Source organism: Canis lupus, chromosome 8, assembly GCF_011100685.1.
Source record: "Canis lupus familiaris isolate Mischka breed German Shepherd chromosome 8, alternate assembly UU_Cfam_GSD_1.0, whole genome shotgun sequence".
Classification (NCBI taxonomy): Eukaryota; Metazoa; Chordata; class Mammalia; order Carnivora; family Canidae; genus Canis; species Canis lupus.
The window spans coordinates 29,191,111-29,217,270 of record NC_049229.1 but is presented as its reverse complement, the minus strand read 5'-3'; the positions used below and the strand labels follow the sequence as shown (position 1 = coordinate 29,217,270).

Here is a 26,160-nt window from a genome sequence, read left to right as displayed (position 1 = left end):
TGACTCAAAAATTTGAAAATACTTATAGGGATATTTAAGAAAGCCTATCCAAATGAAACAAGGAATTGGGAAAACACAAATTTGGGAATAGTCTATTACCTACAATTGCAACCTCCATATACTGCACTTAAGACAAATGTTAACTAAAAAATTAACTATGACACATAATCTAAAAATGAACACTAAGAAAGTATTACTTACCTCCAGTTTGTAAGCTTCCATCAATAAATTCTTTAGTCTGAAGGCAAGACAGTGTGTTTTAAGAAAAAGTGGATTAGCATAAGCATAAAATACATAGAGTAAAACAAAATATATTGAAAAAATTTACTGCTGACTCATATTAATATTGCCTTAATTCAAGAATTTCCAAAAGGCTACAAATGCAACTATTACAAATTTTTAGAACCATAATTGAGACAAATCATAAATTATAAGTGATAATAAAATATTTGATACTTACCATGGGAAAATAACGTATTATATTTTCAACTGGATTATCTGCAATGTCCAAGACTAAATATCTGAAAATAGAATATTCTGTGATAAGCACACTTTCAGACAAAACTCTACAAACAAGAAACTTCAAAATTTGTTGACAACCATGAAAATAATGCGAAACAACTTTCAAAGCATCATATTCCCAAGACCTTGGTCATAGTTTGTATACTGCTTAAACGCATAGCATTTAAAGCCTTAAATAAGTTAACATTTCTGATATTTTTACATTAAAAAAAAAATCTATCTGGTTAAAATTGAAAAATGACAGGAAGAAAACTTTCCTCTAGATCAGAGTGGACCTGGAATAAAGACAAAAACTGTTTGTATTCTTTATTGTTACTCTATTTCTACTAACTTCCCCATAGACTAGAAGATTCTTCTTTGAGTAGCCCTGTGACCCTTCCTCACAATGCCACTGAGGACAATTCCGAGGAAGCACAACCCCTTTCTCTGAAAGAGAAGGTAAGCAAAATAGAAGTCTAAGGGAGCCATGAGTCAAACATCCATTGCTTGAACTAACCTTCAGTAGAGCAAAACCCACTAAAAAACCACTTGTCCTACAATTTTGTAGTTTTTTGGAAAACACCAATAAGAAGACATCATTAATATGCTAGGCTTATTTTATTTTGTGAAAAACTTCCCTCTCTAACTTATCCAGACCACCAGTTTAGTAATACAACTATAATATTTAACTAAGATTCAAAATTAATTCTTAAAGTCAATATTGCCTTAAAAATTACAGTTCTTTAGTGATCGTTTAAGTACTAAAGCAATCATTTAGGTTGTCACAACTTCAATAAATTCAGAGCTTATCACAGAGAAGCTGAAACTCAGTATCCAAGGACAATCCAATGTAAAACCCAAAAGGATTCTAACAATGACTGTTTCCTAAAGTGACTATGTAGGCTAAATTACAGGGAAAAAAAAGTTAATTCAGAGTCAATCTTAAAATATTCTACTACATGTCATGTTGAATATTAAAAACTGTTAGCAGTTGGAAAGCCTGGGTGGCTTAGCCAGTCAAGCATCCAACTCTTTCTCTCTTTCTTTTTTTTAAGCATCCAACTCTTTTTTAAATCTTCTTTTTTTCTTAATTTTATTTATTTATGATAGTCACAGAGAGAGAGAGAGAGAGGCAGAGACACAGGCAGAGGGAGAAGCAGGCTCCATGCACCGGGAGCCTGACGTGGGATTCGATCCCGGGTCTCCAGGATTGCGCCCTGGGCCAAAGGCAGGCGCCAAACCGCTGCGCCACCCAGGGATCCCTAAGCATCTAACTCTTAATCTCAGCTCAGATCTTTTTTTTTAAGATTTTCTTTAAGATTTTATTTATTTATTTATGAGACACAGAGAGAGAGAGGCAGAAACACAGGCAGATGGAGAAGCAGGCTCCCCACAAGGAGCCCAATGTGGGGCTCGATCCAGCATCCTGGGATCATGCCCTGGGCCAAAGGCAGATGCCCAACCACTGAACCACCCAGGTGTCCCTTTTTTTAAAAATGTTATTTTTATTTATTCATGAGACACACAGAGGCAGAGACATAGGCAGAGGGAGAAGCAGGCTCCCTGCAGGAAGCCCGATAAGGGACTCAATCCCTGGACCCCAGGATCACAACCTGAGCCAAAGGCAGACACTCAACCACTGAGCCACCCAGGCATCCCTCAGCTCAGATCTTGATCTCAGGGTTGTGAGTTTGAGCTCGACGTTGGGTGTACAGATTACTTAAAAATAAAATCTTTTCGGGCTCTTTGCGTGGAGCCTGCTTCTCCCTCTGCCTATGTCTCTGCCTTCTGTGTCTCTCATGAATAAATAAAGTATTTATAAAAAGATAATATCTTTAAAAAAACAAAAACAAAACTATTAGCAGAATTATCAGTCTATAATTCAATATTCTGAACCTAAGGACAAAGGGTTTTTTCCACTGGGATAAAAAAGCTGTGGGATGCCTGGGTGGCTAAGCAGTTAAGCATCTGCCTTCAGCTTAAGGTGTGATCCTGGGATCAGGGATTGAGTCCTGCTTCAGGCTCCCTGTGAGGAGCCTGTTCTCCCTCTGCCTATGTCTCTGCCTCTCTCTCTGTCTCTCATGAATAAATAGATCTTTAAAAAGGAACAAAAAAAAAAAAAAAAAAAAAGCTGTACCTAGGACATTTTGATACTAAAAACAAAAACTATATAAATTAGAAATCTCTAGTATAGCCATTTAAAATATGGCATTATTTTTAATATATGTTAAGTCTATATGAGTGTAGATATAATACACATGTATAATAGGGTTAAGATTTAAAAGGAATATGCCAAAATGTTAACTAAAGCGTTTCCTCTCGGTTGTGGAATTAGGGATTATTTTATATTTTTCTTGGCATCAATCTATATTTTCTAAAATATCTATAAAGAATAAGGATGTCTTTTATAATTAGAAAAAAATTAAATCTAATTCTAGAATGCAGACATTCCTTGTTTGTTTTAAATATTTTATTTAAGAGTGAGCAAGCAAGAGACAGTACACAAATGGAGGAGGGGGGCAGAGGGAGAAGCAGACTGCTGAGCAGAGAGCCCAATATGGGGCTCTATCCTGGGACTCCAGGATTATGACCTGAGCTGAAGGCAGATACTTAACCCATGTGCCCCTGGATATTCCTTTTTTTTTTTTTTTTTTAAGATTTTATTTATTTATTCATGAGAGACACACAGAGAGAAAGAGGCACAGCAGGCCCCATGCAGGGAGCCCGACTTGGGATCCAGGGATCAGGCCCTGGGCTGAAGGTGGCGCTAAACTGCTGAGCCACCCGGACTGCCCTAGATATTCCTTTTTTAAAATTAATTAATTAATTAATTATTTATTTATTTATTTTTAAGATTTTATTTATTTATTCATGATAGTCAGAGAGAGAGAGAGGCAGAGACACAGGCAGAAGGAGAAGCAGGCTCCATGCAGAGAGCCCGACATGGGATTCGATCCCGGGTCTCCAGGATCATGCCCTGGGCCAAAGGCAGGCGCCAAACCGCTGTGCCACCCAGGGATCCCTAGATATTCCTTTTTTAAAGTAAGTTTCTATTAACTGAAAAATGTATACACATGGTAAAAAATTCTAGCAGTATAAAAATATTTGCAGTAAAAAATATGCCCCTCTAGCATCCGAGACCCTGAATTTTCCTTCTCAGAAGCAATCACCAGATTTCTGGTCTTTTAGACTAGAAATTTTCTACACATACACAAGAATATATGCTTAACATATTGTATATATTTTTAAACACAGAGTATACACTGGGTTGTACACCTTGTTTTTTGTTGTTGTTGTTTTTGTTTTTTTGTTGTTTTTTTAATTGAATAAATCTTAGTGATTATTCCAAATCAACATACATAGAAATATTTCATTCTTTTTCAGGATTACAGTATTCTATTATACATTTACACAATATATTTTAGAGTATGTTGTACTGATGAACACTCAGGTTGCTTTCATTTTTACAAATTTTAATAAAGCAGTACTTTAAAATATTTTTAACATACATGCTTTTATATACACACAGAATATCTCTGATGATATTTTAAGGGTTAACAGTAGCTACCTCCCAGGAGGGAAGCCAGATGGCTGGGTTTAGAGGAGGGAAGAGACTTACTTTATTTATATACCTTTTTTCCACCTTTTCTTTTTTTTTGTATCATGTGTAATACATATGCTTTATTTTTAAAATAGAATTAAAATAGCAGTAAAAACCATTAAATGCTCAACCACACTCATTATAATGAGAAACGCAAATCAGAACTACATGAGACATCACTTTTACCCTAGAAAATTGGGAAAAATTAAAAATGCTTAATAATTCTGTCTTGGAGAGATAACCAAGGAAAGTCTCTCTCATCTACTTTAGAGTGGGAATGTAAACTGACAGAAGTCACTGGAGGGCAATCTACAACATCCATTAAAATTTTAAATGCTCATATTCTTTGTTCCAGCAATTCCACTTCTACAGATTTATCCAACTGATATATTCACACATGAATTAAATGACATGTAGATGAATACTCAATATATTAGCAAAGACTGGAAACAATCTAAATGCCCAACAGAAGACGGGTTGAATAAATTTTAGTATAGCTATATAATGGATTATAATGCAAGTTAATTTTTTTAAAGATTTTATTTATTATTTATTTATTCATGAGAGACACAGGCAGAGGGAGAAGCAGGCTCCCCTAAGGGAGCCTGATGTGGGACTTGACCCCAGCCCCAGGATCATAGCCTGAGCCAAAGGCAGATGCTCAACTGCTAAGCCATTCAGGCATCCCCCATGCAAGTTTAAAAAAACAATACAGCTAAGTAATGATATGAAGTGATCTCTAAAATATATTTTAAAAACTTTTTAAAGCAAGGGTAAAAAAATAAAAGTTTATCTACAGAAATATGCTTATATATATATAATATAACCCTGGGTGCCACTCAAAAATAAGAGTGGATCCCTCTAGAGAGAGGAACTGAGTATATAAGGGACAGAAATAGGGAAATTTTTCAGTATATTATACATGCTTTTTAATCTTTAAAATTCTGCATTATATGTATTACTTGCTTAAAATTTTAAAGGAAACTTTTTTTTTTTAAAGATTTTATTTATTTATTCATGAGAGACACAGGGAGAGACGCAAAGACACAGGCCGAGGGAGAAGCAGGCTCTATGCAGGGAGCCTAACGTGAGACCCAACCCCGGGTCTCCAGGATCATGCACCCTGGGCTGAAGGTGGTGCCAAACCGCTGAGCCACCAGGGCTGCCCAGGAAACTTATTTTTTAAATGATACATGACCATCCTTATAAGACAGAGAAGTTTGCCGTAATAAAATCAACTTGAAATAAAAACTACATTACATGTTTGCTGCCCATACATTTTATTAATAAATCAAAGCAATAATTCTTACCTAAATAATTGTTGAAAGTTTGGTTTAACAAAGTTTGCTTCAATATTTTGTCTTATGCATATTATATGGGTTATTCCATATTTCTGTAGTATAGGTAGCTATAAAAAAGAGGGACAGGGAGAGAAATAGTTTAAAATACAAAACATCATCTTATTTTACCATAGATGTTTGAAAATATGCACAACTGAACATTAGAATTAATACAGCCACATATGAACCTTAACTAAGTACAGGGGATTAAAGCTACTTTTATAATAATATATCTGAAATGATCAGCAAGATATTTCAATGATTCAAGATTAATATATATCACGTATCCTCAATAGGATTGTTTTACACAATTTTATTTTTTTAATTTTTAATTTTATTTATTTAAAAGACTTTATTTATTCATGAGAGACAGAGAGAGAGAGACAGAGAGAGGCAGAGACATGGGCAGAGAGGGAAGCAGGTTCTATGCAGGGAGCCTAATGTGGGATGGATCCCGGAAGTCCAGGTTCACGCCCTGGGCTGAAGGAAGGCACTTAACCACTGAGCCACCCAGATGTCCCTATTTTACATGATTTTAGAGCTTGTTGAGACCTTAAAGACAATTTATTTGGGAAACACTACTACTACACAGTGGTTAAAGCCATGGGCTTTGGAGTCTTGAGAGCCCAAGCTCTATATTCCAGCTCTGCTAATGACCTGAGCACTCTGCGGCTCAGTCTTCCCATGTGAAAATGGGGGAAAATATTAACCTTTTCATTGAGTGGTCGGATGGATGAATTATATATATCAGATGTTTGGCACAATGCCTGGGATGTATGGCAGGTATTCAGGAAATAGTTGTCATGTATATTGACTACCATTCTTTATTCTATAGAAGGGACTACAAACACATAAACAGTTACTGAACATCACCAACATAGTTAATATCAGCAACCAGAGCCCAGATCTCTAGACTATACCTTGCTTCTCCCAGTAAACTTTTTCTATTACAAGCCAGAATTAATTTATACAGTTCACAGACTACTAACATTTTAGTTTAAAAATTCTTCTAAAGTTAAAACTGGTAACTCCAAATGATATTATATTCTGTGGGACATTTTTGGCTCTACATTTAAAACAATTTAATATGACAATCCTCGATATATCAAGTTTTTATTTGCAAGTGATCACAGGTTTCAGTGAATACAGTAACATGTTAGATAATGTATATATGTGTCATATATACTATATATCATAATGACATATTTTAGTAGTTAGAATGTAAATTCCTAAGAACAAGGATTTTGTTCACTGATTCATATTAAGTATGTGTAGGAGTACCTTGAACATATTAACTATTTAATAATTATCTGTTCAATAAATGAACAAAATCATCCTGGCAAGAGGAATCAGAATTCAGAATCTTGAGTTTTCTATAATTTCAGCTTATATTCCTATATATTTAATTCCTACTTTCTGCATTAAATCCAGAACAATAATACCAATAACCTATGTTAGAAATCAAAGAATAATTCATATTTGTTATGGACTGAGTATTTTTGTCTCTGTCAAAATTTGTACATTGAAGTCCTAACCCCCAAGGTGATGATAGTATTAGATGGGGCCTTTGGGAGGTAATTAGATTTAGATGAGGTCATTATGGTGAAGTCCCATCATGGAATTAGTGCTCTGGTAAGAGAAGAGACCCGAGAGCTTGAATCTTTCTGCCATGGAAAGATAAAGCAAGAATGCAGCCATCTCCACACCAGCAAGAGGACCCTCACCAAAACCTAACTATGCTGGCACCCTGATCTCAGATGTCCTAGCCTCTACAATTGTGAGAAATAAATGCCTGTTGTTGAAGCCACTGGTCTATGGTATTTTATTATAGCATCCTGAGCTAAGAAAATGAGGTTTTCAAAAGTTTTAAATGTTAATTTTTGCAGCAAATTTTCCTATGTCTGTATTTCCTGAGTGTATCCTGAGTTAGAAGAAAGGAGGTAAGCATTCGGTAGGATTAAGATTTAATCTATGTTCCATATTCACATTTATTAAACCTCCAAAATGTATTCAACTTTTTTTTTCTTAAGATTTTATTTATTCATTCATGAGAGACACAGAGAGAGGCAGAGACATAGGTAGAGGGAGAGACAGGCTTCCTGTGGGGAGCCTGATGCAGGATTCGATCTCAGGACCCCAGAATCACAACCACTGAGCCACCCTGGTGCCCCTCAACATCTATTCTTTTGTTTATATAGATCTGTAATATATAAAGAAGTTTTCATATCTACGTTATTACTGCAAGAAACCATAGAAGATACACATAACTCTGGATAAAAACCTGGTTTAACAAGCACTGAAGGCATGTATATGAGACTATTACTAGTAAAAACAAACCTTTACAAAATGCAACTCAAATGTAATAGCATACAGAATATTTTCTACTTTTCAACGGGTTTTCATTTATATAAAGCAAATTATAATCTTATCTCATACCTACAAATCACAGAAAAATTATACACGAAGAAACAGTTCAAATGTATCTGAATGCAATAAAAGGTAGGCTTAACTAAATGAGTATTAGAAAAGGAGTTTAGGTTTCTTGGTCTCTATTATCATTTGTTGTTACATATTTTTTGGATGATGGTATAAAAAAGGGATATAAACTGTAGTATGGTGATTCAGAATGGGAAATAATCAAATTTTGCCATAGAAACTTTTCCTCAGTCTAATAATTAGAGCATGGTGAAACTGAGGGGGAAGAGGTTTTGAGGCGATCTGTAAACACTTATAATTTAATCTGACAAATACTATAATAAGTATATTTATAAAATGCTGTAGGCATACAAAAAGCAAGTAATCTAAAACTATCTTGAAGGCCAGTATTTTGTGAATACTACATTATTTGGCTTTTGTTTATCTTAAGTAACTCACAGTTAAGTCTGTGAGTTATCTATCTTTTCCTTAGTACTTTTTTTTACCAACACCCTACCCTTTCCATCCTAGCTGTAGGGCATCAAAACTAGGTTTACTCTTACATATGCCAACAGTGACAAAGCCTTCCAGTTTCAAAGAAATGACTCTAAATTTAAAAAACTCCCTATTGGGAAGCCCTGGTGGCGCAGCAATTTGGCGCTGCCTGCAGCCTGGGGTGTGGTCCTGGAGACCCGGGATCGAGTCCCACATCGGGCTCCCTGCTTGGAGCCTGCTTCTCCCTCTGCCTGTGTCTCTGCCTCTCTCTCTCTGTGTCTATGAATAAATAAATAAAGTCTTTAAAAAAAAACTCCCTATTCATCTAAAATTCATAAATACATTAAATTAAATCATTAAAGTTAAAAATTCTAGTTTTGTTTTTGTTTTGATTTTTAAAAAAACCTACTGTAGATAGATATCATACAAAATACTGACTTCTAAATAGAGTATTGGGGAAAGCATGCAATACAGTATTTCACATTATAATTCAAAATGAATTAGTAGCATTGTCATAATTCATAAGACTGAATCTTCTAGGAAGTAACAACATTGCTGCATATAGTAAAATGAGATCTACCCTGTTAACTGTGTAATGAATGAAATCCATTTCAGTTTGACTATACAGGAGACAGATATATATGATATAATACTTTACGACCTGGAGCATAGGTCTCTGAAGTTTGCAAAAACAGAAGATTTTATCAATTAAGATACATGTGCATACACATGTACACACCCCCTCCACACACACACATTTACACTTGATAAGGAAAGATTAAAATGTCAAATATACTTGTTTTAGGATTTAATTCTATTTCATCGTTCAGAAGATACGATTAGCAATGATAGATGTCAAATATTTTAGAGGATAAAAAGTCAATTATTTAGTAAATCTTTCAAATACATGGATTTCACAAGAAAAATAATACATAGAAAAGCTCATTTGTGATTTGTTGTGAAATACCTAACAATGACTGGTCCAGTAAAATGTAAATAGGTTGGTACTCCAGGCTGACATGCAATATTTGTGGATCTTACCTCAAATAAAACGCCTACTACTAAAAAATTTATTTCAAAAAAGCTGGTTAATAGTCTTTTGATGAACCTAACCTAAAGTTCATACCTTGCTTTTCATAGCAGAAGAATATGGTCCTAGAAACAGTCCAGGTAAAATTTCCTAGGAAAAATAAAATAGAGATATTGACCATTAAAAATTTAAATCTATACAAACTATATACCATATGAGTGGATTTGTGGAGTATTTCCATAGTTGTTATAATAATTTTTTTTAGCAAAACAGCTTGTTATTTAAGGAACATTTCCTAGCCACACTGAGCCAATGATTGGGAAAAGAAATGCAGATGTGCTTTATATATCAGGTGAAACATTTAAAGTTTAAATCTGGTTTTGAAAAGTCAGATAATGTGAAATGTGAACTTCCACAGTGCCTTTTTATTTTTTTATTTTTTCCACAGTGCCTTTTTAAAAGCAGTTTGGGTAAAATAAGCATATTGTAAGACTATCCTTTTTTTTTTTTTTTTTTTTTTAAAAGACCGAGGGTGTGGGCAGCCCTGGTGGCTCAGCGGTTTAGTGCCGCCTTTAGCCCAGGGCCTGATCCTGGAGTCCCAGGATCGAGTCCCGTGTCAGGCTCCCTGCATGGAGCCTGCTTCTCCCTCTGCCTGTGTCTCTGCCTCTCTCTCTTTCTCTGTGTCTCTCATGAATAAATAAATAAAATATAAAAAAATAAATAAATAAAGACCGAGGGTGTGAGGAAAGGGAGAAAGAGAATTTTAAGCAGGCTCCATGCCCAGCACAGAGACCAAGGCAAGGCTCAATCTCATGATAATGAGATCATGACCTGAGCCAAAACCAAGAATCCAACTCTTATCTGAGCCAAAGAGGTGCCCCTATATGATTGTCTTTTAGACTTATTAATAAAACATCTCTAATTTTATTTATATTCTCTCTCATACAGTCTAGAAATAAAATAGGCATTAAGAAAATCACCCCTTTGGAATTACACAAAACCTTATTTAGCCAAATCAAAAGTAGCTCAAGACACAAGGTTAGAAGTGTTGTTATCTTTAGTTAATAAAAGTATTGCAAAGTTTAAAAAAGACCAATACCAAATATCTGCCTACTGACAGAGCTTCAACAATTTTAAATTGTTTAAATACTTTCCAAATGCTAGATTAAAATTTATTCTATGTGAGTTCAACATAAAAAGATTTCAGTTGGACTATATCATATCCTAGATACTAATACAGTATAATTTTGTAGTTCAGTTCTATGAAAAACTGTAATTATTTGAGTATAGGTCTGATTTCTCCTACCAGCTTCTTGTGGCAGAAATTACACTTTACTCATCTGTGTATTCCCCAAAGCACCAAATAAAATGCCTCACAGATACTAAGCTACTTTTAAAAAGAGAGTTTTCACTAAAGAAATGAAACATTTTCATAAGTCAAGGTATTCCCAGGAACAGGAGACACTGCTTGATTCTGGGGCTAGCAGAGTGTAAATGGTAAGAAATACAAAGAAAAACAATCTGCTACAAGGGTTAACTATCACTTTATCATTCCATATTGGGAGTATTCAACTCAGTCTTCTGGAAACTTCATTATGGAAGTTGACTGGAAATCAGACACAAAGAGGAACAATTACTCAGGAGTGATTTGCCTTATAGTCAATTCTTTTGGACTTTTCTAAACTAGTCAAACAGAGAAAGGAAACTTTTCAAAAGGAATAAAAATACTGTATCAAATTTTTCAGATAAGAAAAAACAAAGTGACTCATTTTACACATACATTTATTACTATGTCCATGATTCTAATCTAAGGAAAAAAGGAAACAATTCATTTCCCATCTTTTTAAGATCCATGATTAACCTTAAACATGCTGATTATTTAAAATACTCAATGATGAACCTACATGAAATCATGAGCCAACAGGGCTCAAATCCTTTGTGAAATAATGTTATTTAATAATGGTACTAGTAATATGGGTTGGCTTAAAAAAACAAAAAGGTTACCTTACCTGCATCTCTCGTCTCATAGGGTAGGTCCATTCCTTGAAGATGGAAAGAAAACATGAGAATAAAAGTAAATGACATATAAAAAATGTTACCCATTTAAAAGTTAAAGATGTGACATATGAATATATGGATATTTAAAGAATACATTGTACTTTAAGAATATTCTATAAATAAATTAAAACTGGCTTCACAAACACCTGAAATTTTAAGTGACAAGAAACAAAGATTAAGGTATTCTTTAGATAATTGTACTTCCATAATTACAATGATGTTATTTCATATAATGGATGGACCCGTTCATTAATTAAAAGAACACAAACTCTAGAAGTTTCTCAAAACTGATCCTCCAAAACAGAAATGTCAAATAGCTATTTTGTGATTCATGTCAACTCTAACCAAGTAGATAGCTAAGTGTGAAGGATTCAAGAAGAGTACTGCGATTAGTGAGAAGTATACCTAATGGATGAAAGAATGTTAAGTGACAGGTATTTGCCATCCCTGATCTAATAAACCTCTAAATGCTTATCAAACAGCCCTTTTCATATCTTACTTGAGCTTAAGATCCTGTCTTTTAGTTTGATTCCCTTTAAAGATACATTTCACAAAAGTATAGAATTCATTCTGTCTTTGGAATGCAGACCAAAACAAACAAGTTGGGAAATAACGCAAAATGCCAACAGCAGAAGACAGAAAACATTTTAAAAGGTGGGAAAGGGGGCACCAGGGTGGCACAACTGGTTAAGCACCTGACTCTTGGTTTCCGTTCACATGATCTTGTGGTTGTAAGATTCTCTGCCCCCCGCCTCCCCTTGCATGCACCTGCCTCCACATTGAGCAGGAGTCTGCTTGTGATTTTCTCTCCCTTTGCCCTTCCCTCTTGTGTTCTGGCTCTCCAAAATGAATGAATGTTAAAAAAAAAAAAAAAAAAAAAAAAAGGGAAGAAGTTGGGAAAAGAGGGGCACCTGGGTGGTTCAGTCGGTTAAGCACCTGACTTTTGATTTCAGCTCAGGTCATGGTCTCAGGATCATCTGGATCAAGCCCTGTGTCAGACCCCTCATATGGAGGGAGTTAGCTGGAGATTCTCTCCCTCTCCTTTTGCCCCTCCATCCCCAAAATAAATAATTCTTTAAAAAAATAGAAAAATCAGGAAAAGAAAAAAGCAGTTACAGTGAATTGATACGAAGAATCAAACATGGTGCAAATAGTCCTCATTTATAAATGGACTACATTCCAAAAGTTTCTAACTTAGTTGCTTAAAACTCAGAATTATAAAGAGAAATGAGTTTTCTAAAGTTAAAACTTGAAAAGCGGGATCCCTGGGTGGCGCAGCAGTTTGGCGCCTGCCTTTGGCCCAGGGCACGATCCTGGAGACCCAGGATCGAATCCCACGTCGGGCTCCCGGTGCATGGAGCCTGCTTCTCCCTCTGCCTGTGTCTCTGCCTCTCTCTCTCTCTCTCTCTCTCTCTCCGTGTGACTATCATAAAAAAAAAAACAAAAAAAACAAAAACTTGAAAAGCTTTTTAAAAAAATCTTTTATTTTCAGATGAAAGGGATTAAGGGGTACAAACTTTCAGTTATAAAATAAGTGACAAGGATTAAAAGTACAGCATCATCAGGAATATAGACAATAATTTGGAATAACTTTGTATGATGACAGAACTTACCTACACTTAATGGAGAGCGCTGAGCTGTGTATAGAACTGTCCAATTAGTATGTAATGTATCTGAAACTAATGTAACATTGTATGTCAATTAGAAATACCCTACCCAGCAATTACACTACTAGGTATTTATCCAAAGGATACAAAAACAGAGATGCATGCATGGGCACATGCATCCCAATGTTTATAACGGAAATGTCCACAATAGTCAAAATATGGAAATAGTCCAGATGTCCACTGACAGATGAATGGATAATGATGTGGTATGTATACACAATGGAGTATCATTCAGGCATCAAAAAGAATGAAATCTTTTTGGATCATTTGCAATGATGTGGATGGAACTAGAGAGTATTCTGCTAAACTAAGTCAGAGAAGACAAATATCAAATGGTTTTCACTCATATGTGAAATTTAAGAAACAAAATAGATGAACATAGGGGAAGGGAAGGAAAAATAAAGTAATGGAGAGGGAGGCAAACCATAAGAGACTCTTAACTACAAGGAATAAACTGAGGGTTGCTGGGGGAATTGGGTAATCAGGTAATGGGCATTAAGCAGGGCACTTGATGTAATCAGCACTGGGTACTATATGCAACTGATGAATCACTAAATTCTACTTCTGAAACTAATAATACATTATAGGTTAACTAAATTTATTTTTTTAACCCAAAATGTTATTTTAAATGCTCTGTGATTGAAACAATTTGCAGAAAATATGTGCCGTGCTAAGCTAATATCCAGTGAATGCTTCTTGCAATTTCTACAACTCTACATAGTGACCTGCTTAGAAGTACATTTGTGTATTTGCTCTCCAGTCTAAATTCTATTTTTTTTTAAAGATTTTATTTATTTATTATGAGAGACACAGAGAGAGAGAGAGACACACAGGCAGAGGGAGAAGCAGGCTCCATGCAGGGAGCACAAAGTGGAACTCAATTCTGGGACTCCTGGATCACGCCCTGGGCCAAAGGCAGCCACTCAACCACTGAGCCACCCAGGTGCTCCTAAACTTAATTTAAATAAAAAATAAAACAAACAAACAAACAAGGGGTGCCAGGGAAGCTCAGTCAGTTAAGTGTCAGACTCTTGATTTCTGCTCTGGTCACGATCTCAGGGTCATGAGACAGAGCCCCAAATCGGGCTCTGCACTTGGCGGAGTCTGCTTCTATCTCCCTTCGTCCCTCCCCTTGTATCCTCTTACTCAAATAAATAAATCTATATATAAAAAAACAAATATCTCCCTCTACTTTGCTCCCCCTCCTCTCAAAAAAAAAAAAAAAAACCTACTTTCACTTTTAAATAATTTTAGAATTACAGAAAAGTTAAATATAGTGCTAGGAAATTTCCTTTACTCTTCACCTAGATTTTCCAAGTCAAAAAATATTTCTAACACATAAGGTAGAAATGTTAAAGCCAGGAAAGAATTTGTCTGTTTTGCAGAACAAGAAGCTATGGCTAGGTGTTCCATCAAATACCCTCCTCCATGAGCCAGTTTGGAGCTGAGGACCTGCATAGAAGCCCTCTGAGTTGCCCTAAGGTTACCTTTAGTTCATTATAAAATTAAGATCTCCCATGGGCAAGGTTTTACAACCATTTTTTGAACATACAATGTATACACTAGCATGTTCACATACTAAGATGAGCAGCTGAAACCAAGTGCCTAGGTAATAAAATGTGTAAATTCCTTAATGTATCAAGCTCCCCTGGCCTTATTCCCTAGCACACTGAATAAAAGTTTCATCCATGTACCCCAAGGGGGAAACAGTACTTTGAGAACCATTTCCCTGTCTCCTTGTGACAAATTAATAAAAATCTCTTCGCTTTCTTTTCCTTTCTTCTTAAGAGAGCAAGCAAGCAGAGGGAGAGGAGAGAGTATCTTTTTTTTTGTTTTTTTTTTTTTGTTTTTTTTTTTTAGGAGAGAGTATCTTAAACAGGTTCCACAACCCTGAGATTACAACCTAAGCCAAAATCAAGTCAAACACTTAACCAACTGAGCCACCCAGGTGCCCCAAAATTCTGTTTTCAATACTTCCTTGGGCTGTGTTCAGTTTAATGCACCTCAAGTAGCAAACCTCTTGAGTTTGGCTACAGAAAAGAGACAGCAATTTTTTTTAATGAACAGAAAGTATTTTTTTGTCTTTAATGTTGAAAATGGATCTTGGCAATATGGTATTAGTAGACTATAAACTCTGAGAAGTCATATCCTGAGAGGATCTGATTTCTCATGGCCTTATATTTTTTCTGTTCTTTTAAAACGGGATATCAAAGAACACACAATGAAGTGTTTAAACACCCAAATCTGAATGTAAAGCTCAATGAATTTTCACAGGCAATACATCCATGTAATTACTACCCACGTCAAGATTTTCGTCATCCCAGAAAGTTCCCTCCTTCTCTTCTCAGGCAATATCCTCTTTACAGAAGTGAGCGCTAACTTCTATCACTATAGTTTTGCCTGTTCTTGAACTTAATATTAATGGAATCGCATCACTACTATTTTATGTCTGGTTTCTTTCACTCAACCTAATGTCTATGAAATTCATACATGCTGTCCGGTCCTTTTTATTGCTGTACAATATACTACTGTATGAATATTCCACAATTTACTCACTGTCCTGTTGCAGGAGATTTAAGTAGCTTCCAAGTTTGGGCAAATATGAATAAAAATGCTGTGAAAATTATCTTCTATGTCCTTTGATGCACTTACACATTTATTTCTCTTGGCTATAAAAGCAGCAATGGAGGGGTGCATGTCTGGCTCAGTTGGAAGAGGATGCAACTCTTGATCTCAGGGTTAGGAGTTTGAGCTCCACATTGGATATAGAGATTACTTAAAAAAATAAAATCTTTAAAAAAAGTAGCAATGGAATTAGAATTACTAAGTCACAGGGTAGGCCTATATTTGTTTGTTTTTTTAAAGATTTCATTTATTTATTCATGAGACAGAGAGAGAGGCAGAGACACAGGCAGAGGAAGAAGTAGGCTCCCTGTAGGGAGCCCAATGTGGGACTCAATCCCAGGACCCTGGGGTTACAACCTCAGCCAAAGGCAGGTGCTCAACCACTGAGCCACCCGGGTGCCCCACTATATTTGGTTTTATTAGATACTGCCAAAAGTTTTCCAAAACCAATTTACACTTCCACTAGCAATGTATGGGAGTTGCAGCTGTTCCACATCCTCATCATGGCCTTATTTTATATCCTGTACATGTGAGACATAAGACAAAGCCTGGGACCTGATCAAAGATGAAAGAGAAAAGAAGAAAAAGAAAAAGAAAAAGAAACAGAAAAAGAAAAAGAAAAAGATCCACACTAGAAAGCTGAGATTCCAATAGGCAACAGTCTCAGTGAATGATAAACTGGGGAGATAGGCGAGGGAAGGAAACTCACCTCATCCCCATAGAAATGAATACTCCTGCCTTTCTTAGCTTTGAAACTGAGTAGAATGTGGTAGTAGTGGTGGAATGGGATCTTCCTAACCACAATCTGGCCTTCACTCAACTTTGGCATTACAATTCAATGATTTTTGTGAGGCCAAGTGAAAATTCAATGTCAAATGATCCTGGGTAGATAGTGTCCATGGATTCTTGGGAGAAGCAAATGCACCTTCTGCAGAGAAGCATATCCTAATCTAGACCAGAAATAATTCACAGAGATGAGTTTCAATGAGCTCACAAATAAATGCGAATTTTTAAAGAAAGAGGAGGAAATGGACCACCATAAAAACCAGATACAACTGAATCACATTCACAAAGGCTGCAGGTATTAGGACAATGAAAAATAATACATTTAATATAAAAAGAAATGAGAACAAAAAAAAAAAAAAAAGAAAAAGAAATGAGAGCACCAAAAGTATGACCAAGGTTTAAGAAATTTTTTTTAAGAGAACTGAAAGGAATATGTAGAAATGAAAAAATACAATTGAAATTAAAAATCAGTGGATAGGCTAAAGGGAAAAAAGGATGTAGATAAAGAGAAATTTTATGAACTGGAAAATAGAATTGAAGAAATTACCTAAATTCAGAGTTGGAAAATAGAATCAGTTAATAGACATATAAAATAGAATTTAAAAGTCTAACATCCATGAAGTCTAAGTTCCAAAAGGAGAAGAAAGAAAATAAAGGAGAGATAATGTTACACAAGATAGTAATAAAAGTTTTCCAAAACTGGTTAAAGACAGCACATCTCTGAAATAAGCAGCCCAGTGAATAAATCCCAAGCTAGAAAAGGGGAAAGAAATACACAGGTAAATAGTATACCAAACATGAACAGAATTTCTTTTTGTAGACTAAAAGCAAACAGGAATGGAATAGAGTCCAAAAGACCTTCACATATGCAGCTAATTAATTTTCCTAAAAAGACAACAAGGCAATTCAATGGAAAGTCTTTCAATGACTGGTGCTGGAACAATAGATAAATGTTTGGAAAATAAAATCAATTCTGATCTTGACTCCTCCTCACACACAAACATCTTAACCTGTCTTCACTGCTGCATTCTACTTCCAACACTCGGTGACAGTGCCTGGCACATAATAGGCACTTAATACATACTTGATGAATGTATGTATAAACACAACTGCAAAAATGATAAAACTTCTAAAAGAAAACAAAATATCTTTACAACCTTGGAAAAAAGCAAAGATATCTTAAAGAGGGCACAAAAGACTTAAAAAAAATTTTTTTTTTAAATTTATTTCAGAGAGGGGATCCCTGGGTGGCTCAGCGGTTTGGCGCCTGCCTTTGGCCCGGGGCATGGTTCTGGAGTTCCGGGATCAAGTTCCCCGCACCCGTGCTGGGCTTCTGGCGTGGAGCCTTCTTCTCCCTCTGCCTGTGTCTCTGCCCCCCCCATCATGAATAAATAAATAAATAAATCTTTAAAAAAAATTATTTAAGAGAGAGCACGTGAACACATGAGCAGGGGGAAGAGCAGAAGGAATGAGACAGAATCCTCAAGCAGACTCCTTGCTGAGCAAGTAACCCCACACAGGGCTCTATGCCAGGACCCCAAGATCATGACAGTGATCATACAATGAAATAGTACTCAGCAATAAAAAAGAATCTGCTACTACTTACAAGCACAATATAGGTGAGTTTCACAGATATTATGTTAAATGAAAAAAAGCCATAAATAGGGGCACCTGGGTGGCTTACTCAGTTAAGCATCCAACTCTTGGTTTTGGCTCAGGTTGTAGTCTCACATGTGGTGAGACGGAGCCCCAAGTTGGGCTCTATGCTCAATGGGGAGTCTGCTTGAAGATTCTCTCCCTCTGCCCCTCCCCCATCCATACACATGCTCTAAAATAAATGATCTTTTATTTTCTAAAGATTTTATTTATTTATTCATGACAGACACAGAGAGAGAGGCAGAGACACAGGCAGAGGGAGAAGCAGGCTCCATGCAGGGAGCCTGACCTGGGACTTGATCCTGGGATCACATCCTGGGCTGAAGGTGGCGTTAAACTGCTGGGCCACCAGGGCTGCCCTAAAATAAATAATCTTTTAAAAACAGTCATAAACAATAGGGCCCCTTTTACACGATTCCTTTTATATGAAGTACAAGAAGATAAAACTAAACTATGGTTATAAAAATCATTATTCATTGCCTATCTGGAATAGGATAGGGGTTGCCTGGAAATGTATGTGATATAACTTTTTACATTGATGTTCTATATCTTGATAAGAGTAATACACTGGTCTATATATTTATCAAAATTTGGGGCACCTGGGTGGCTCAGTCAGTTGAATGTGTGCCTTCGGCTTCAGTTGTGATATGAGGGTCCCAGGATCAAGCCCCACATCAGGCTCCCTATTCAGGAGGGAGTCTGTTTCCCTCTCCCCCTCTGCCCCTCCCCACTGCTGTGTGCATGCTCGCTCTCCCTCTCTCTCTCAAATAAATAAAATCTTAAAAAAAAAAAACCTCACTGAATTGCACATTTAATATCTATGCATTATACTCTGTAAATTTTACTCCTCCTTAAAAAAAAGGGAACATGTGGGGACACCTGAGTGGCTCAGGGGTTGAGTGCCTGCCTTCAGCCCTGGGCGGATCCTGGAGTCCCAGGGTCGAGTCCCACATCAGGCTCCCTGCATGGAGACTGCTTCTCTCTCTGCCTATGTCTCTGCCTCTCTCTCTCTCTCTGATTCTCATGAATAAATAAATAAAATCTTTTTTTTTTTTTAAAAAAGGGGGAAACATGCAAATAAGAACAAGAGATTAAATAGACTCCCCTTGACTTCTCAACTGAAAGAATAAAAGCCAGAAGACTGAAGAATACATAGAAAGTGGTGAAATAATCATGAATCTAGAATATATGCTCAGAAAATCATCTTTGAGAACAGAGTGAAGTAAAAGATTAATCCCATACAAACAAAAACAGAGTTTACTACCAGTAGACTCTTACTAAAGGAATTTCCAAAAGATGTTTTTGAAAAGGTAGTGCCTGGGTGGTGCAGTTGGTTGGCTAAACATCCCCAAATCTTTAATTTCAACTCAGGACATGATGTCAGGATGGTGAGATCAAGCCCTACCTCAGGATCCATGCTGGATATGGAGCTCTGGCTTAGGATCTTCCCTTTCTCTCTGCTCACCCCCCCAAAGAAAAGGTATTTTCTCTCTTATATTTCTACTTTAGCCACTGAGAGCCTAAGTAACTTTGAGTCTAAGCAGCTGACTTCAGAAACATTGACACTATATAGCCACTCAATGTAAGAAGGAACTATATGGCAGACATAATTGTATTTAAACAAATTCTGACTGCATAAAATAATTAACTTATAGAAATAAAGTATATATATACATATATAAAAAAAGAAATAATGTATTTAATTTCCAAGGAATAAATGTAATCAATTTGTACAAAATGAATGTTTATGTATCTCTTATTTAATGATATGTTATAACCTTTTTATACTAAAAAGTTTTTAAAGAACTTAAGCCAAAGACTCTTGTCATTTTCATCACTGTATCCCTAACACTGAGCAGAGCCTGTCACAGAATAAGCACATGATAGATATACATTGTGGAGATGTATGATGCTAGATTTTTTCCTTTCCTTTTTCCTTTCCTTTCCTTCCTTCTTTCTTCCTATTCTTAATTCTTAGTCTAACCGTCTTATCTTCCCAAAGAAACTTACCAGTTGCGAGAGTAAAAAAGAATAGCAATTGAAGAAATGTGTACTTTTGAGTTACCTAAAATGAAATTTCTAAACTGTGCATGAAAAAAAAAAGAGGATGTATATAGTGAAATGGTGTACATATATTCCAGGGAATATCTGGCAATATCTATGCCAGAAGGCAAAGACACAGGATAAATGTGCTTCCTTCTGGATTACCAATTTTATCAAAAGATTTTTTTTTTTTTTTGAGAAAAACGGTTTTCACTGACCACTAATTTAAAACATTTTTATATTAAAATAAACATGACCAGGGCTGCCCGGGTGGCTCAGCGGTTTAGGGCCTGATCCTGGGGACCCGGGATCAAATCCCACGTTGGGCTCCCCGCGTGGAGCCTGCTTCTCCCTTTGCCTGTGTCTCTGCCTCTCTCTGTGTGTCTCATGAATAAATAAAATCTTAAAAAAAAAAAAAAGTTTGTTTTAAAAATAAATAAATAAAATTAAATAAACATGACCACATGGGATAGAATGCAAAATTTACCTAAGTTTTCAGTGAAATAAGAGGTTTCAAAGGAATTTTGAACTTCCAAATGATTGTATACAATAGAACGTATATGCTGTATTTATACAAGGAAGATATTATAGGAGTAAAAAGCAAGTTGTTTAGCAGGAGAGAATGAAAAATTATTCCTATTCACCGGACAGTAAACCATACAGCCTGTTTCTGTAAGCATCAAATTTGCCATAATAGGCATGAAACCTTTGAAATCTAAAAGCTTTCTGTCACAGAAGATTTCATTAAACTATTCCTAGTGCTAGAATTCGATTTTGACCTCCAGAGTCTACCCTCTTTGTTTACCTAGCCCTGATAACTACCCTACAAAACAAATCTTAATCCTGTCTTCTCTACCAATTCTGCTAATACCTTTAGCATACTAAATCAAGATTTTAAGTCATTCATGCTCACACTCTTGCTCTACTAGATGTCCATCTGTCTGAACATCTCTACCAACCAAGTCTTGCCTGTATCACACTCAATCTTAATCTCAGCCTGCCCACGTTGCTGCTAAAATCCATCAGTTTAGAGATAGTAGTGGTAATGGGGCAGATTCCCAATGATCTACTGTGAGTTACTACTGTACTTAATTAGTAGAATCAGTTCCCCAAACTTAAATGATTAGCAACCAGTCCAACTATATTTTTTCAAACCAAAGCAAAGCAGCTAAAACAAAATACCCCTAATTGTGAAACACACTATGGTTCTGATGAAAATAAATTCAGTAATGAAAAATTCTTCAATCATCAATCCTCAATTGATGATTGAAGAAGGTAGGACTTTCAGGTTTTCTCCTTCCTTCTCAAACAAATGCAGTTATGTGAGCTATAAAATTGCACTTAGGGGATAGAAAGATGTTATAAAAATGTCCAAAGATCAGTAAATAAGTAAATAAACACAGCAAAGGATATAGGCTGTAACCATTAAACAAAATAAAAACTTAATCCTTATTATCAGATGGATCAGGCTGGATGAAACCTAACAACCTTTAGAAATACCAAAATAGATTATGAATTTTAGCTGATGGGAGGAGCGTTCAGAGAAAAAAAATCATCAAAATACTATACTAGAGCTGGGACATTCACAAAACAGAAAAAATAGTATTGCAGTTTCTCTCCTCCAAAAATGGTAGCCCTCTTCATAATAAGCCTTTTCCTTTAATTCTCATTCTTATTTCAAGTTTCGCTTCAACCAAAGGCAAAAGGAGTTTTTCACTCTAAAACCAAAAGGCAGAAGGGCATTCAAGTAAGATGCTTTGAAGTTAGTTACTCATAAACCTGGCTGCCATCAGAATTATCTGACTCCTTATCAGACCAGTTAAATCAGAATAGGGGATGGTGGAGTCTAGGAATGGTTATTTTTTAAAAAGCCCCCTGGGTGATTCTACTCTACAGTCAGATTTAAAAAGCATCATTCTAAATTTAAAGGCCCTCAATCAGAAATATTAAGCAATTCCTATTTTTTATTCTGTACTATGGGCATCAAAAGAGAAAAAAAGTAACATTTCAGTTGCCAAATTGCAACTGAAATAAATTATATTACATTTTCTATCTGAAAACATTAATTTCTAATTATAAAACCAATAACCCTAACTATGCAACTAATTTATTTAAAAATTGATAACGTAAGCTGTTCTTTTCTTCATACCTATAAAGAAACTACTGTAATCTTGTCACAAGATTCTATTATCAACACCAATCAAGATTCTTTCATTAATTCAACAAACATTTGTTAAGCTTATGATATATAACTGGACACTGTGTTAAGTGCAAGAAAGAGTGGGCAATAAGACAGGAACATATTGGTGAATAAACTACCTTGTGAAATATTCATGGAAATATCATGGCAAATAAGCGACCAAAACTACAAGTAGAATATCTGTTAAAAGGTAGGTATAAAAGTACCAAGTGCTACAGAGACTTATAAACCTAGAGGATTAAACTATTCTGGGGAGTGGAAGGGTACAAAAGGGGAACAGAAGGAATTGGCAAAATCAGGGAACACCTTTCTCAAGAAAGGATACCTAAAGTGAGATCTAACCCAAGACCAAACAGTTAATTAGGTGAGGGCAAGGGTAGTGTTGGTGGCCACAGCAGGGGAAAATAGCAAATGCAAAAGTACTGGGGAGGGGTGTGTATAGCAGGAACCAAAACATTCCAGGAACTGAGAGAAAATGAACATGGCTAGGGCAAACACAGAAGGGAGCAAGGGAAAGAGTAGTTCATAATGAGGTTACAAAGGCAGACAGATGCCAGATTTCACACAACCTTGCAAATAAGGTTAAGGGTTTGAACTTCATCCTGCAAACAATGGGAAATCACAGCAAAGTTTTAAACAGAGGAGTGACAATCTTCTTGCAAACTGATCTGAACACAGCTAAATTTTGGCTAGTACTGTCCTGAAAGAATGCCTTGACTGGTATTTCAGAAAACAAGGAACTGATATTCTTATACAGGTGATCGGATCATCAAACTGTCATAGATTGATCACATCATTAAGAGAATGCATTAAAAATTTCTCTACTTCAATTCCATTTTTACTAAAACAAGATTTGGATTGTAATTTAGGTTTCCATGAAATGCTTCCTGGGTGGAAGAACACTATTAATTGGCTGGTCACCATAACTATGTAAGACCATTTGACACTTTATATATCTCATGGGAAATTAGAAAATTAAAAAAAAAAAAAAAAAAAAAAGAAATTAGAAAATTAACATTGTTTTATTAGTTTATCAGGAGTAACTATATGCCCTGTTTAATGATTATTTATAGTTTTGTCTGCCAGAAAGCACCCTCCATCTAAAGCATCCTCCATCTTCTGTGGGAATGCTCCTATGGGTATTGGTAGGACTATCCATGATAAACTTCACACCCTCCCCGGCAACCTTGGCCACAGAAGTGAGTATATGACCCAGACTGGGCTCCTCATTGTATTCACAACTTTATGGCATAGGGTCTGATCCAAAAGATGGACACATGACCTAAGTTAAGCCAATCCTCTAGATTTTAAATACTGAAGCTTAGAGAGATATTATTCCTCAATGTAATAAGCTCTGTAAGGATGTGACCTTGAAGCAGCTGGCAGTCAAACTCCTTATCTGTGGAGAAGCCAGAGTAAAAGCAGAAACGCTGAGAGAAAGTATAGACAAGCACTGATGAGGCAGAGGCAGTTCTCATAAATTGAGACTGTCTAGTCAAGTCCCTGAGACCAGCTGCATCCCTACCTTTCTGGGTTTAATTCTTCTCTTTTTGCTTAAGCTAGTCTGAGTTGGTTTTTTGTCAGTTGCAACCAAAAGAAAACAAACATACAATGCTATGAAAAAAACAATAAATTGGCTTTCAGTAAACAATACTTGTGTCGTTATCTACTAGGCTTTAAGCATTACATCTGTCCTTGCACAGGAAAGAAAGCTATGTTCCCAGTAAGATTTTATAATTTTTATAGGAATAAGACACATACACAATAAAAGATTAAATGCAAGTCTGTAAATATTTTAAACTAGAATTTTAAAGATCAGAGCAGGAAAGAATGGAGGTATATTAAAAACAATGAATTAGGGGGATCCCTGGGTGGCTCAGTGGCTGAACCTCTGCCTTCAGCTCAGGGCAGCGTGATCCTGGGGTTCTAGGATGGAGTCCCACATCCCGCTCCCTAGTGGGAGCCTGCTTCTCCCTCTGCCTGTGTCTCTGCCTTCTCTATGTGTCTCTCATGAATGAATAAATAAAATCTTTAAACAAAAAAACAAACCCACAATGAATTAGGAATCAAGAGACCAAGGTCCTCAACTGTGTCTTACACTACTGTTACCTTGGCATATCACTTATTCTCAATAAGCTACAATTTCTTCACCTGAAAAAAGAGAATGTTCTATATTATTCCTTAAGGTTGCTTCCAGACTGAAATCACTAAATCACTTTAAGGACAAAAAGCATATTCCTCATTCACATTATTCCATATTAAACAAAGAAAAGTGTAAATTTATTTTTTAAACTAACCTAAATTCAATTTTTTTCCTATTTGTCTACCCTTAAAATATGAAATTCTCAAAAAATACTACCACGAGCAGAGGATCCCTCCAAATAAAAAATGAGAACCCCAAAAGAAGATACTCAAAAGAATATTTGGTGTAAACTGAATGGTTTCTTAAAAATATAGCTTTCCAATTATTTTTAAGATATTTAGAACTAGAAATTTAATTTTTCTCAATCCTACTAGAGGATAATTGAGTATCCTTGTCTTTTGTTTTTTCCGAGTATCCCTGAATTTAGTCTTTAGAAATATTTTAGTAGTGTGCAACACCATAAAGTGTTTTAAACTAGCAATAGATGGGGGAAAAACTCAATACAAACGTTAGACAAGGAAGAAGATGGAGTAAACAAAATCTGGAGTTAGAAATCAAGAGAAAGGTTATAAAGAATTTCATTCTATCAACTCCCTTCCAAAGGGCAAGTTTCATGATTTAAGTTTTTAGATTTAAATGTGCTAGCTTCATGACATTTTATTCTGCGGGTCACAGTTTTGCCTCAAAAAAAACAAAAAAAAAAACCAAACAACTACCTTGGAAAACTTTTTGAAGGCACACTTCGAAAGTTGAGGCCCCAGATCTACTTCACGTGTGGGGGCCATGTGTCCCACAAGCAAATCGATGACACCAAATCTCTCTCAAATTGAGATTTAAAACATTACCTTCGTATTTCCTTAGCAATAAAAAGGGGAACCTTACTCAGAGTAAGTCCTCGAAGCCGGGCCTGGGGGTTGGGGCGGGGGGATACCTACTTTTCTCCTCCCCTTTTTATTAAGTAGATGAGACCCGGCAGCCCCTCCACCAGGGGGGAAAAGATACTCAGTGAATGAGGGTCCAGGTACACCGTCCCGGAGCTCCACCCGAGGTCCCAAGACGGCCTCAAGAGGCAACAGGGCTCCGGTGGAGCTGGAGACTTCGACGTTTGGGGCCTGGGGTCGCCCCGCGGTCAAGGAGCCACACAGTGAGGCCTGTGCGTGGCAGTCACGGGACAAACTCACCTCGGCGTCTTCTTTGCATTGCGGGAGTGAAGGAAACTCCAGCTTCACGTCCTCCATGGTCCCGGCCCTGGGGCTTGTGGGTGGGGTGGGAGTGGGAGTGGGAGTTATCCGGCCCGCCCGACCCTCGGGCTGCCAGCGGCAGAGAAAGGAAGGAGGGCGGGTGGACCGGAGGGCTGACGGGCGGGCAGCGGGCTTACAACTAACACGCGCAGACTAAAAGGTCCCAGCGACTCCGGCGGCGACGGCGGCGACAGCGGGGAAGAGGAGGGTTGGGCGGCTCATACCCGGCCGCCATGCTGCTGCCGTCTCCCTCCCCCTGAGTCTCCGCGCCCCTCAGGCCGCACGGGCTCGGGCACAAGCAAGAGCCCTACAACCGTCTCCCCTGCTTCCCCCCGCCCTCCCCGCGCTGCCCCAGCCAA

At 36.7% G+C, this 26,160-nt stretch overlaps 1 protein-coding gene across 2 annotated transcripts in view; it reads right to left on the bottom strand.

Moving 5' to 3' along the window:
* The window catches only part of STYX (serine/threonine/tyrosine interacting protein), a 41,184-nt gene extending 15,054 nt beyond the window's left edge, over positions 1 to 26,130 (bottom strand). Inside the window, exons 1-7 of one of the 2 annotated variants that reach the window (XM_038544729.1) lie at positions 25,939 to 26,130; positions 25,742 to 25,814; positions 11,392 to 11,424; positions 9,479 to 9,532; positions 5,413 to 5,510; positions 461 to 521; positions 202 to 238 (exon numbers count right to left, since the gene is read on the bottom strand). In XM_038544729.1, coding sequence (XP_038400657.1) covers positions 202 to 238; positions 461 to 521; positions 5,413 to 5,510; positions 9,479 to 9,532; positions 11,392 to 11,424; positions 25,742 to 25,798 — 340 coding nt within the window. In that variant the 5' untranslated portion in view covers positions 25,799 to 25,814; positions 25,939 to 26,130. Of the gene's footprint in view, positions 1 to 201; positions 239 to 460; positions 522 to 5,412; positions 5,511 to 9,478; positions 9,533 to 11,391; positions 11,425 to 25,741 lie in introns of both variants that reach the window. The other variant, XM_038544728.1, reaches the window with a different exon arrangement.
* Positions 26,131 to 26,160: the final 30 nt, after the last annotated feature.